The 14,636-nt window shown below is 42.7% G+C and overlaps 1 protein-coding gene across 3 annotated transcripts in view; it reads right to left on the bottom strand.

The window, feature by feature from the left end:
- LOC308328086 (myoferlin-like) overlaps positions 1-14,636 on the bottom strand; it is a 52,516-nt gene that overhangs the window by 21,243 nt on the left and 16,637 nt on the right. For 2 of the 3 annotated variants that reach the window (XM_080781778.1, XM_080781779.1), the window contains exons 4-25: positions 10,673-10,781; positions 10,395-10,494; positions 9,876-10,051; positions 9,084-9,212; positions 8,579-8,641; positions 8,083-8,133; positions 7,906-7,936; positions 6,965-7,080; positions 6,629-6,764; positions 6,436-6,539; positions 6,251-6,319; positions 6,018-6,061; positions 5,832-5,914; positions 5,333-5,371; positions 4,326-4,450; positions 3,298-3,411; positions 2,428-2,605; positions 1,855-1,979; positions 1,653-1,762; positions 1,037-1,229; positions 377-532; positions 137-268 (exon numbers count right to left, since the gene is read on the bottom strand). In XM_080781778.1, coding sequence (XP_080637904.1) covers positions 137-268; positions 377-532; positions 1,037-1,229; positions 1,653-1,762; positions 1,855-1,979; positions 2,428-2,605; positions 3,298-3,411; positions 4,326-4,450; positions 5,333-5,371; positions 5,832-5,914; positions 6,018-6,061; positions 6,251-6,319; positions 6,436-6,539; positions 6,629-6,764; positions 6,965-7,080; positions 7,906-7,936; positions 8,083-8,133; positions 8,579-8,641; positions 9,084-9,212; positions 9,876-10,051; positions 10,395-10,494; positions 10,673-10,781 — 2,383 coding nt within the window. The remainder of the gene's footprint in view (positions 1-136; positions 269-376; positions 533-1,036; positions 1,230-1,652; positions 1,763-1,854; positions 1,980-2,427; positions 2,606-3,297; positions 3,412-4,325; positions 4,451-5,332; positions 5,372-5,831; positions 5,915-6,017; positions 6,062-6,250; positions 6,320-6,435; positions 6,540-6,628; positions 6,765-6,964; positions 7,081-7,905; positions 7,937-8,082; positions 8,134-8,578; positions 8,642-9,083; positions 9,213-9,875; positions 10,052-10,394; positions 10,495-10,672; positions 10,782-14,636) is intronic. The other variant, XM_080781780.1, reaches the window with a different exon arrangement.

The following is a 14,636-nucleotide window of genomic DNA, read 5'->3' as shown; positions in this document are numbered from 1 at the left end:
CACACACACACACACACACACACACACACACACACACACACAGAAGGATGCTCGTGGATTGCTTTCAATAAAATGTATAGTTACACAATCTATGACTTTGAAACAAAAAAACAACAGTGTTGTGTACTGTAGATACCATTTCAGCGAAAACACTGAAGGCTCCTTCGGAGAAGCTGTTGAACTTCTTCTCGTGGGCAGAGAGGCCCAGCCACATGTTGACACGAAGCTGGACGGGGATCTTCAAACCTTTGTTCTTGTCCATGGGGTACTAACAAACAACAAAATGTTGTATTATTATTATTATTTTATTTTTTAACAGTAAAACCCACTGTAAGGTTTGAAGAGAGCCGCTTGTTTCAGTAGATTGGACTGGCACCTGCATGAAGATGGTCTGGGTCTTTCCACAGTACTTCCCACAGGCCTGCTCGTTGAAGGTGGAGTACAGGATGCGGTGGGCCGGGACACGGGCGTACGCCACCCGTCTCTCTCCTCTCAACATCCATATGATGATATCTGGCATGCTGTTCTGAGGCTGAAGGAGAGAGAGAGAGAGAGAGAGAGAGAGAGAGAGAGAGAGGGATACACATATGAATGTTAAAGAGGAGGCAAGATGGTCTTTGTGTGTGTGTGTGTGTGTGTGTCCTTTTGTCTGTCAAGGGCTAAGGAAGTATCTCCTCGACACACATTATTCTTTCAAATGTTCGATATTTTTCAAACATTGACATTTTACAATAGAGCGTACCGGTATGTGCATGACATCATCATCATACCCGGAAGTTATGCGGGAACGCCTACTGATTGGCAAAAAACTACTTTCTGGTCTTGACAGCCCATGCATCAAAGTCCTATATAATTGCATAAAACAATGTTACATTAAACTCACTTTGCTACTCACTTCATGCATGCGCATACCCTCTATTGTGATATTTTGTTTGTTACTAGCATCTCATCTCAGCATCCTAATTGTTTCCCAATAGCTTGCTAGCTTGGCTTCATACAGTATAGAGTCATCATCATGGATGGTTTCAATCCTGACCTCCTCTGCCAGCTGCTTCATTTTGTCCAGCCAGTCTTCGATGTCACCGACGGTGGCTTTAACGTCAACAGCCTCCTCTCTTATGCGTCCGGCCATCTGCCTCATGCTGGCCGCCGCACAGTCACGCAACTTCTTTATCTGCAGGTCCAGTGCAGTCAGGTTCTGGCAGCCTTCCAGCTCCGGAAGCTGGAAACTATCAGAGGCGCTTGTTAATCAAAGCTAATTCGGAATAACTCACTTGGAAACAAAGCACAATTCCACATAAAGACAGTTAGTTACACAAGTTGTAGCCCTAGAAAGTTCACTGTGATTTCAGCTGACAAATTTTATGTCCAGTGTTATATTTTTGGTTTTTGATTGATTGATTGATTGAATACTTTATTAAAGATTTTTCATGTGTTTCTTCTTCCTGGATACTTTGACACTGACAGTCAAACGTGCCAATGAAAAAAACTGTTATATAGTGATATCACACTATCATTGCCTCCCCTAACCCCTCCCGCTTTATCACACAGCTGTGGATGTGGCTTCAGTTAACAAATACTGTAATACTGTAAAAATACTGTACATACAGTAGCCTACATGTGACACAGACCTAGTCTGACGTCAGTCTTACCTGCTAAGATCCTCGATCAAGTGGTTGATGAGTTTCAGCCAAATCTCTGCCAGACGGTTCTCGGGCATCTTAGCCAAGATGGCTGTTTTTAAAGAGGTGAGGTGGGACTCCTGCGAGGAAAATGTACAAATGCACATGTATAGAACAAGTAACAGCCACAGAATCTGAACACTCACTCTACCAGGGTGACTATAGTTCTCACCAGTCTCTCTGCGATGAAGAGGAGGACGTTGACTGAATCCAGACGGTGGCTGATGTCTTCCCAGAAGGAGGTGAGGATCACCACAGGCTTAGTGTCAGCCCAGGGAAGGTAGTAGTACTGATTACCTGTTGGAGGGAAGGTAGTAGTACTGATTACATGTTGGGGGGAAGGTAGTAGTACTGATTACCTGTTGGAGGGAAGGTAGTAGTACTGATTACCTGTTGGAGGGAAGGTAGTAGTACTGATTACATGTTGGAGGGAAGGTAGTAGTACATAAAAGCCCTAGATGCCACCTCCACTGGCTGCTTTCCACATAAAAGGAGGAGCAGCGGTTCTCTCCCGGATGACTGAAGATGCCACCCACCCTCCTGAGAAAACTCATTTGGCCGCTTTCATCCACCAAGTTACAGTAGATCGAGAGCTTTGCCTTCTGATTTTTGATTATATACATACTTTTATGGTATAAGTTTTATGCAGACATTTATTTTAGAATCCGATGGTTCCATTATACTGTACAGTAGGTGACAGGAGGAAACCAACCAAATTGATGTTTTTTTTTTAAATGGTTCTTACCGTCAAACACAGCATAGCTGTACTGGGTGGTGGATGCCAGGGGCTTGCAGGTGGAGTCCAATTTGTTGCCATAGTTACCGATGCTGACCTCAAACTGGATTGGTTCTCCTGGCTCCTGAAGCATGCAGGCACTGTGGAACACGGCGGAGAGGGAGAACTTCCTCCTCCGCTGGAACTTCTGCTCTCCGGCAAGAGGGTCATGGTGTCAGTAATGATAATGATGAATGATTTCAAAACAATGGTCTAAAGTGCTGCACAGAGCAAGGTTAAAAACAACAACACATCATATCAAAAACAGTTAAAAAGACAACAAACAAATAGCATAATTTAAGTATGTACAATCACCTTAAGAACACATTAGGAAAAACACTTGGTGTAGAGGTACAGTAGGTCTTCAACTGTGATTTAAACACAGGCACGGAGGGCGCTAACCTTAGCGGTACTGGCAGTGCATTCCACAACCTAGGTGCCCGGGCGGCAAAGGCCCGATCACCCTGGGTAACTTTGTCAATTTGTCATAGGGACCACAAGGAGGGCCTTATCTGAGGCTTTAAGGATGCGTGGGAAGGGAGAGCATTTCAAAAATATTAGTAGGGGCCAGTCCTGGAGTAGATCAATGGATGAATGGTGTAGTAATGAATTCATGTAAATAACACCATCTATATCCCGTCTATGAGACACTGCATAAAGGCCAATGCAACTATAGCCGCAACACCTTGCAACAAAACCCCCATGGCAGTTGCAAGGAGTTGCATTGGTGTGGTTGACCTTAAAACTGTTTTGTTGCAAGGAGTTTGGGCTCCTTCGGCTTTAGAGAGAGGCGACTAATTTACATTATAATATAAGGTCTAGTTGGACTAATGTCAGTACCTGAGCCACCAGGATGTCATCACTGGAGATATCATCCACATTCTTCTCAGGTTTTCCTTCCAGCTGAGTGGATAATTCAATGAGGACCCTGCCCCTATAGGCCACCCCTTCACCCTGGAATAAAAAACACAAACAAACACGACTTCGTTTGAGATGACACACCAATTATAGTGGTGACGCCAACATTGAGAAGCCATTTGGAGACCTGTTTGCCGTTAGCCTAGCGGGGTTTATGTTCAGAATCAGAATCTGCTTTATTGTCACATCACAGGTTTACAGTAAAGTAAAAAAGTAAAAAAGTACATAGTTCTCGTCGTATTGATATTTCCATATGAAAAAAAAGAAAGTGAAGAGAAAAGTTGGGGAGATCAATCAAAGTAAAACAAAAAGTAATTATCTACATATTTACACATGCTACTTGATAATCTGCTATAAAATATAAAGTGTGTGAGCAATGAGCATAGCAGCAGATGATATATTAGTTAATTAGTTAAGGTGCTAGAAAACACAAACATTTTTTACAAGTCAGTGCGTTGTCAGTGGAGTCAGGTAGACTGACATTGGTTCAAATGTGTGTCCAATTTGTAATTAAATCCTAAATGTGACGCAAGCTTGTATGCATTGGATTAATGTGTAGAGTGGAGAGCGATCAGACGTGTCTGTGACAATATTAACCTGACACATGAATTAAAGCAAAATAAAATCTTACGACTGAAAAGGCCAAATCCTAAAATGCGATGCCAGTTGACGAAATTGCAGATTGATACAAAAGCCATACCAGCTCTCTGATAAAAAAAGGTTAGTCATTTCGTATTTTAAAAACAAAACGCCAGGCGCCAGAGAGTTAACCTTTTCTTTTATTCTGGCCGATTGAACATGCATTCGATTGCTAATTTAGCCACTTCAATATACTCTTTAATCTTAAAACAACAAATAACCAAAAATAGGCTATTTACCGTACAAGCTGCGACGTGTTGTAAGCTCGTTAGATGGCCTATTGTCGGTATGCTGACAATGTGTGGACTCACCGTGCCCATGTTGAGGTCATCGTACGGATCAGGAAGGCCAGTGAACTCTCTGGTACTCCCATAGAAGTTCACATAGCAAGGCCCAAAGGCTGGCAGGAAGCCAACTTCAGACTCTGACGTGCTGACTGGAACACAATGCAAGTTACACTTATATTATTATGAGATGCATCATGCATTTTATAACTAAGTACTGTACTTGTAGAATTTCCATTTTTCTGTACTTTTACTCCTCTACATCTCAGAAGCAATTTTCATACTTTTACTCCAATTACTAGAATTATTTGATAACTTTATTTACTATAGTTACTTTGTAGATTTAGATTATTATTCCAAAATATTTACAGTAATTTTGTACTTTGTGATCTACAAGCTTGTAGATCTGCTATTTTCACTCAATGTACACACAATGCATAGCTATTGTGAGCTTGTAGATCTGCTATTTTTCAAAAAATACACGTGTAACACACGGGATTCGAACTTGGGTCTCCCGTGTGAAGGTACAACATCTTAACCACTAGACCAAATGGGCCAGGGGAGATATTTGACTTTTGAGGCCATCAGGCAGAGGCTCTGAGCCACTCTGCTACACTCACCCCCCTTTTGACCTCCTCCCACAGGGAAACCTGAGCCGGGCCACGGTACCAATGTAACTAATGCTCGGGATTTGAACTCGGGTCTCCGACTCCCACGTGAGGTTAAGATATTGGACTTTCACGCGGGAGACCAGAGTTCAAATCCCAGGCGCTACACGTGCAAAGGGTCTGCTTACAATTTGGGCATCTGTTGGCCCATGTTTAAGCCAATTCTGGCCAATGTAATAAGTAATCAAAACAGTACAATTCAGAGTCCATTTTTACACTTACGGGACAGACTACGGGGACGTGGCAGACATGACGAAAGACAGTTAGCTGCTCTTTAGCTGTGAATAGTTAGTAGCTGAATGCATGCATGTTTCAAACATGTCTCTAAAACAATGGCAGCATGCAAACATGCAAATCATCGCTTACGTTCAGCGGACAATGCGCTTTCACTGTCAGCAGGCACGTCTGTTTCAAACATAAAGAAGGCACATACAAAATGAGTTTGAAAGGTTAATTACATGATACAAGATGTGATTATGCAACATCAAGAATTGCAACTTAAATAACGGCGATTTGATATAATCTATACTCAAGATAAAAACAGAAACAAAACAAACAGACATGCAAAGACATGCAAAGCACCCCACAACCTAGGTTGTGAGGTGCAAGTAGTTGCATGTTGCAAGGAGTTGCAACATGCATCATCATCATCATCATCATCAGTATACTCACTGACTCCTATCCTTTCTAACTTTACCAAATGTAATTAATTAAGCTGTCCTTTCTAGGTTGGCCATCTAGGCAAGGCAAGGCAAGTGTATCTCTATAGCACATTTCAACAACAAGGCAAATAATTCAATGTACAGCACTTAAATCATTAAGCAAGCATCTAGTGACGATAAACAGACAAACATTCTGCCATTACCTTCAACCTCACTCCCAGACGACGCTATTTGGTTCAGATTCAAAAAGGCGGTACCGATGGTATCATTCTTGTTCAGACGATCCCTGAAAGTAGCGGAAAGAAATATGGTAATCTGGGTTTGTCACCGGTTATTTAGCTGAGATGCCATCCTTCTCCACTCACTGTATGAACGTTTCTGGAGCTTACCAGTCATAAGCGGTCAGTTTGATACGCTCACACATCGAGGGGAACTGTACAACACACAGGAGGAGAGTTGAGGTTCATTTTTACTCCATCATATGACAGTTGCCTAAAGTTTTTGCCTAAAGTAACTGATGTTCAGCAAGCAACACTGCTTTAAAGTAGTATTAGTAGCTTTAAGAGTATTGCTCAAAGCCAAACAAAGTTGTACAGTACATCATAATATTCATCTTCCATACCTTGACCTGGAGGTTGATCAATTGGTTCCACTCTGGATTTGCGTTTTTCTCTATAATCTTGGTGCGCAGCTAAAACAGATTAAAAGCAACATTTTGAATACAACATTCATTCTCTGGCGTGAGAGAACACGTTAACATTATAAACAGTGTCTGTCTGTACGGTACTAGAACACGCTGAAAAATACCTTTTTGCCAGCAAAGCTGATTTCTAGAAATGGATCCACCAAGTTTTTCTTGTCTCCTTCGCCTCCAAAAACATTTTTGACAGTCTGGATAAAGGCATCATCCACTGCAATACAAGAACATTTTTTATTGAGAAGCTTGATATTTTCCTGAAAGTGATTTCCCAGGTGTGTGGTCAAATCAGACATGGTTTACTTTGGGGCATATCTTCAGCGCGGTAGACTTTGAGGTTCAGTGTGACCCATCGTAAGGTGACGCCAGCCGGTACCAGCAGGTTGCTCTCTATGTCGTCCTGTTCATCCATACCGTCCCTCCTCTGAGTCCTCTCAACCTGCACGGACAACAAGACACACAATGACACAAGGTTTAAAATGCTTTGGATAAATGGCGCTATGTAAAGGCACCATTTACACAGCACTCCAGCGGGCTTTGCATGTCTGTCCTCAACAGAGATATAAGGCGACTGTGAGTGAGTGATAGTGAGTGAGTGAGTTAGTGAGTGAGTGAGTGCGAGGTGACATTCGTACATACCGGCAGTTCGTCTCCAGTTCCAACGATCATCACGCTGACCTTCAGGTAACCTCTGGCTCCGGAGCTGGAGTCGTCCGCGTCGCTCAGGAGAAGCCACCTCCTCATCACAGCGTGAGCTGTGATGATGGAAAACATACTCGCATTATTTTAAATTGCATCAATATTGCAATATAGAAATAATAATAGAAATCCAAAATGCACTTGAGTAAAAGTACAAGTATTGGCATCAAAATATATGTATATGTACTCATTCTGCAGAAAGTCAAGTTTTCAAACATGACGCATTGTGAGCTTGTACTTGCTATTTATATCTGCTATTTTCAAATGGTCAAAATGTGTTTAAGGCTGAAGTGGTTAAATGTATGTTTTGTAATAATAATTAAATCTGCAAAGTAACTACAGTAGTAACTAGTGAAATAAAAGTACAATATTTGGATTGGAGATGTAGTGGAGTAGAAGTACTCTAAATTGGAAATACTCAAGCAAAGTACATATAACTCAATACAGTACAGTACTATTTTGGACGGGAATCCCTCTTGGTGTTTTAAGCATTATGTTATACTTTAGCTATTGAAAAATCGTGAAAATGTAGTGCAAATCTTTGAATATATATTCTTTCAGAGCGAACATTTTTTTATCGTATCTTTGCTTCTGGAAGGTCCCTGGAACAACATAGGCCTATTTTCAAATGGGGGTCAGCGGCCAAATACATACATTTTCACCCCCAAAACTGTATGAGAACGACACAGAAACATAGGTTTGTCAGAAAACTGTCAGGATTTAGAAGGCATTTGTAGAATCGACCTTTAGGTCTAAATGGGTTAAGTAATAGTAAATAACTCCACCACTACAAATGGCACAGCACAGACACAGTGCAAAATGCAAACAAGGAATTCTGATCAGGGGAAAAACTGAGCGTTCTATGAGCAAAGACTACTAACCAGGCTCATCGTAGATGAAGCCAACATCCACCTGGAAAAACAAAGGGAGAATGTCACGGTAAGGTTAGGTTAACAAATCTTCATTCTGTAGAGATGAAAAGCTCCAATGCTAAAGAGAGCACTGTCTTCTGTAGCTACATCATAAATAAGCATATGAAAGCTTTTCTCATACTCGACCTTGAACTCCCCCATTAGACTGTCTGCTCTGAGCGAGTAGGAGTCATAGACCTGTGTTAAGAGAAACCACATTTGCTGTCAACAATACATCACACAGTGGTGGAAAAAGTACTTGCATGTGTTGCTTTGGTAAAAGCATCAATACTATACTGTACACTTTTAAAGCACAGCTCAAGACCTACTTCTACACTCTTGCTTTTAGTTGATCTTTTAAATTCCTTGTTATTCATGTCCTCACTGAATTGCATTACTGCTATTATTATTTTATGCCTTGCTTTTCTTTTCTTTTTTCTCCATTGCTCTGTAAAGCACTTTGAGCTGCATTTCATGTCATGAAAGGTGCTATACAAATAAAGTTTGTATAGCACCTCTATTATCTTAAAAGGCAAAATGCCAGAGACATAAATCTTTAAAGACATGACATTTCACACAAACAAGGACTTACTCAGATTGAGATGGAGTGCCAAAACAATTACCAAGAATCACCTGTACTCACCCGAAAAGTGATGTACTCCTCAAACAGCTCCGAGGGGAGCATGTTCACATTGTAGAAGAATATCTGAGGAACCAAGATGTATACATAAGAAATACTTCATGCGTTTCTGGGTATTTCTCTTAACACGTTATATAGTCCATATTAAGGTGATATGGACTGCGATAGAAGATGCAGACGAGAGGGATTAGATACAAGCGAACAAAGGGAGCTCAGCTGCAGTAGTAAAGACAGAACGAAGGGATCTCAGCTGCAGTAGTAAAGACAGAAGGTTAAAGGAAGTAAAAACTGTAACAAGCTGTAATAAGGGAAAATCTTCCTGATGAAAATCTCCGTCAATCTGCATAGATTATGGAGATTTCCCAGCTCTCAACACACAGAATGCATACACAATACATACAACACAAAGATAATATTCTGATGAAAAGTTTCACTTTAACAAAAGACCCTCTTTGAGAGTAGTGCAATTTCTGAGCGTGGTGTTAAAGTACGGTAACCGATTTATTACCTCATCAAAGAATGGATTATTCCCTCTTCTAACTCTGGTCCTGTGGGTGTGCCCACATACGTTCACCTTGACCACCGGCTTGATGTTGTTGCCGGGCAGCTGTCGACTCTCAATAACTCGAACACGGATCTGGACAAAGTCAGTGACACAGTCGTCCTGTTAGAGTTCCTCTTGGTCAGCGGAAAACATCATAGCCTAATTTACCTGTGTTTACCCGGACCTTATTCTGAATGAATCAGAAGAAAAATGGCTCACATAAAAAATAGCTACGTTGGAATGATGATCAATCTAATTGAAGAAATGTTGTCCATTGTAAAAACGCAGTCTATTGAAATGCAAAACTAGACTTCTGAAGTAGGCAATAGGCATATTAGTGTACAGTTTTATGAGCAGCATGGTCTTTTGGGGGCGCTAGAGGATCCTTTCAACTGTTAAGGCCTATTCATAGTCCAGTTCTCGGTGAAGAGGTGACCACCGAAACGGTGGTTAGTAAAAACAGAAAGATGTGTTGTGTGAGTGGTGAGCACCGCGGCATGACGTCATGTTGTAGTGTTCGGTGGTCAACTCTTCACAAAAAACTGGACTATGAATAGGCCTTCAGTCTTGTTATTACTATATGACTAGGCATGGTTCTGATCCACATATCTGTGTGTGTGGGTGTGTGGGCGTGTGTGCGTGCGTGTAGTGTACGTGTGCCCACTTCTCCAGAAACCACTACACACACCATTGGTCCTCTTATCTACACTACATTTTTCCGCTTATCAAAAACCAACCATGTGTTGAATACAATACCTGGAAATCCTGAGGTTTGTTGACCAGGGCTCTGTGCCTTTTACGGCTGAGACGGATGGCTTTTTGGCTGGAGTTCCCTGGAGCCTGTCCTGGTGGCTGAGCAGCTCCCGAAATGCCCAGCACCTGAGCCCCCCCTCCCGTATCCTCGTCCCCCTCTGCTCCCTCCTCACCCCCTTCTGAGATGCAAAACCACAGACACATACTGTAATCATGAACACCTTACTACTTATTACTTAAACAACCAGGAACATACAACCAGAAACATCACTCATGGATCACACCAGCACCTTTCTGACATGTGCAGAAGACATAGTAGTTGCAGCAAGTAGTTGCGTGGCAAATCATTGGTGCGTTTTGGAATTAAAAGTACAACATTTGCCTCTTAGACGTAGTGGAGTTGAAGTAAAAGTACAGAAAATTGGAAACTATTCAAGTCAAGTAACGTAATGATACCTCAAAAAGTACAATACTAAGTATCATTAGCATGATACTAATGTTTCCTATTCCTGAATGACTCACCGACATCCCCTTGTGACATAATATATCCATCAGGTTGGTCATTTAAGTTGGGACTGCTGTTGACAGGTGGTTCATAGGCAATCAGCAAATTAATGGTTGCCTGTAAAAAGAAAGAAAGAAGGAGAAGAAGAAGAAGAAAAAGACAAAAACAAAACACTTTTTAATGAGTAACATTGCATCTAAATGTTTGAATTGAAGATGTAATGTGTAAATGTACTGTAACAACAATAATAAACATCAAGTTTATATAGAGCTTTACACTGTAAGTAAGTAATTACCCCAAAGGCCTGCTGTTTCTCATTGACCAAGGACACATTCCTGGATGGGAGAGACTTGGTTTGACCACTGGCCAAGTCCCTCAGAGAAACTTTAGCTGAGCCAATGAACCTGAAAATCAATCACATAATAATAATCATTATTAAAGTGTCATTGTACTGATTATTATCAGTTCGGGGACAATCACACATACTTTACTCTCCACACAAGTTCTACTTCCTGACTAGACGCATAACCTTACCCTGACAGATTTATTCTTGGCTGCGAGCTAGTGACATTGTTCTTTTTTGTGTGCTTTTTTTACTGTGGAGTTCTTTGATTTTGTCACTGTTGTGATATACAACATGATATGTGTATGAGTGCCTATGCTGTGTACTTGTACATGAATATACAAATGTACAGGATATGTATTGTGTACTGCCATGAACTGTAACAGACTGACTTTAGCCACTGAAGCCATCTCAGAGCAAGGACACTTGCTGCTAGCCGATGTTATTGTTATGTCTCTGTGGCACGTCATGAGGACACGAGGATCCAGAGTTAGTATATATGATTCTGTATGTGTGTAATTAATTGTGAACCTTTGGCGAGATACTGTCTGAGTGTCCCGTTATTACTGTTCTCCCGGGCCCGTCCGATCGCCGCCGTTACCACAGGAATAATTCAGTTGGATTATCACACACCACCCAGTCTGCACACACACTACCGGTCAGCCAGAACCGGACCAGGGTCCTTACCAAGTGTCACGACTATGGTCGTGTGTGGTTATGATTAATTATGAGTGTTATGATTTATGAGTGTTATTTTGGATTATAAATATATATATGTTTATTGCTAATAGTATATATATATTTATATGGTGGTATATTGTTATAGTATATATATATGTATGTGGATTATCTTAGGCCTAGATGTCTTCTAATATATATATATATATCTATATCTGTGCAGCAGTTGTTATGAACCTGTATTAGACTAACTCTCCTCCCATGCAGAGGATACTAATGGGTTTTCAGACAGACTGATTGTCATCAGCTGTGTGGCTGGGGTAACCCTGTTGGCCATGACCATGGAGGTCTGATCAACCTCCCTGATTGGCTGACGGTCACGTGAGCGAGCTAGCGGCCGCGGCTCTCTCACTACATAGCCCATTCATGCCCGGCCCGGCGCTGGGGAAAACACTTCCAAGGTCTTTCCCCCATCCGTCGTACTACCACTACTTGTCGCCAACTGTTTTGTTCCTTTATTTTGTGAAGCTGAACTTTTGTTAGACAAGTTATTCCCTTCGGAAAGGAATAACTTTAGTTTTGTTTTTGGATTCCGTTTATTATGTTCATGCGAGTTAAAGAGCCATTTATTTTGTAAACTATTGTTGATTCTTATAATTTATTCATTATACTATTGAATAAATCCTTGTATTAAGGCCTTGGTTTCCGTTTCTCTCATATATTACATTACCTTTACCCCTAGACATATGGTTTTGTAACATATTTGGGAGCCCGTCCGTTTCAAAAAACAAATTAAGGATTCAGTTGTTCAGTTGGTTATGTTTTTTGTTTTGCTAGTATTGCTTTTGGTGGTAGACGGATTGGGGAGTATTAATGGTGAGTATGTTGCTCGTACCAGTTTGAGTAGCGGATTTTGTATATGGCCTGTATTTGGTATGGCCTCTGATGACCAGGGTGCTAGTACGGATGTCCTGTCGCTTGAGGAGCTACAACAGTGCTCATATTGGGAATTGTACAGTATTGCCAAACAATTTAACGTTCCTTTACCGCACGGTACCAAAAAGAAAGAGGCGATTTTCGCAGCTGTCTCACGGCAGTTGTTTTCACAGGGAGTCATTACGATGCTGTCAGATGAGAGTGAGGGGGGAGACGTATCACTCATTGTCGCAGAACCGAGTTCTAGTGGGGCCAATCAGTCTGACACTACGGGTGTGTTAGAGCAGGGCGAGGATCCCGCGGGGGACCCGTCTGCTCAGGCCCCACATGATTACCCACGGGGCACTGGGGGGAGTCCTCAGGACATAGGGGGGGTTCTGCGCCTCCGGGAGCTTGAGCTGGAAATAGCACTAACAACGCTGAAGAGCGAGGAGTGCAAACTACAGCATCAGAGGCATGAGCTCGACATGGCACGCCTGCGAGGCCAGACCTACCCCGACGAGGCGTCCGCAGGGGCGCCCGCCTCCCAGCAGCGACACGGGTCACCCCCAGGTTCCAGAGGAGTGGCAGCGTTCGACATAAGCAAACAAATCGCATTGGTACCTGCGTTCAAGGAGGGTGAGTTGGATAACTACTTTTGTGCTTTTGAACGAATTGCTGGTGCTGTTAAGTGGCCCAGGGAATTCTGGAGTTTGCTACTCCAATGTAAGTTGACAGGTAGAGCACAGGATATCTGTAGCGCACTCACGGTGGATGAGAGCCTATGTTATGATGTCGTAAAGGCGGCTATCCTTAGCGGTTTCGAAATGGTGCCTGAACATTATAGGCAAAAATATAGGGCCGCTCAAAAATCCTCTACTCAAACGTTTGTGGAATTTGGCCGTGAAAAAGCCACATTGTTTAGGAAATGGTGCAACGCGAGCAACGTACACACTTTTGAGCAGCTTACTGAGCTGATAGTGATGGAAGATTTCAAATCATGTATCCCAGATCGTATTGTTGTCTATCTTGAGGAACAAAAGATTAACTCAATTGCTAAAGCCTCTGTGAGGGCCGATGAATATGATCTGACGCACCGTTCGGGTGTTTCTCCGGTGCGTAGCGGGGAGGGTCTGTTCAACATGCAGAAAAAACAGCACAAATTGTCACAACCGAAAAGTCCACCGAGGGGCGCAAGTGCAGCGCCTGACAATCGTGCTTGTTTTTACTGTCATGAAGTGGGCCATTTGGTTTCTCGCTGCCCTAAAGTACAACATAAGCAGCAGAAAGAGAATGGAAATGGAAATGTGTATTCAAAAAAACCAAAGGGTGTGGGGTTTGTGCATACTATTCCTCGGTCTGCTTCCGAGACAGCTATGGCTGTCCGGGCGGAGGTAGAGGAGTGTTTTGATCCCTTTATTTTGCATGGCTCAGTCTCGCTGTCTGATAAGGAAAATGAGCGCGTTCCTATCACCATTTTGCGTGATACAGGCGCCTCACAGTCCCTTATTTTACAGAGTGTACTGCCATTTGCGGAGAATACCTTTTGTGGTTCCGATGCATTGGTTTTGGGCGTGGAAATGATATCCTCTCGCGCTCCATTGCATATGATCCACCTACGCTCTCCACTTGTTTCTGGTCTTGTGCAGATCGGGCTACGTGAAAGTTTACCCATTGAAGGTGTGGGGATGATTCTTGGCAACGACATAGCTGGGGACAAAGTGTTTGCGTCGCTAGAAGTGGTTGAAAAACCTGTGGCTAACGTAGCTATGCCTGCGCTGGGAGCCCCACCCACTGTGTTTCCGGGTTGTGCTGTGACTCGCGCACAATTGAAAAAGTTTGATGACGAGGCTACGTTGTGTGACACTTTCTTGTGTGCCGAGCGACCAGTGGGTGATGCCCCACAGACACCGCGTAAGCGGGCTAGGAAAAGCTTGCTGGCTACTAAAAGTGATTTTGGGTTTGATATCGATAGGGAAACATTTGCGCATGCGCAGAAGCACGATCGCTCTCTCTCTGTGTGCTGGGAGGCAGTTACCAAAGTGGGTGAGGCTGCTGGGCCGAGTGCATATAGTGTAGAGGATGGCCTCCTTGTGCGTAAATGGTTTCCAGCGGCTATCGGTGACTTGAAATGGAATGTGGTGCGTCAGGTTGTGGTACCTCAGGGTTTCCGTTCCCAGATTCTCAGTCTGGCTCACGACAACATTTCTGGCCACCTGGGCATTCGTAAAACTTATGACCGCATCCTACGCTATTTTTTCTGGCCGGGTTTGAATGCGTCTGTTACTGACTTCTGCCGCACTTGTCATGTGTGTCAGATGAC

The sequence above is a fragment of the Protomyctophum bolini genome, assembly GCF_963924005.1.
Source record: "Protomyctophum bolini genome assembly, chromosome: 14".
NCBI classification, from domain to species: Eukaryota; Metazoa; Chordata; class Actinopteri; order Myctophiformes; family Myctophidae; genus Protomyctophum; species Protomyctophum bolini.
Note: the sequence above shows the minus strand (reverse complement) of the source record. Positions and strands in the feature narration are given on the sequence as shown.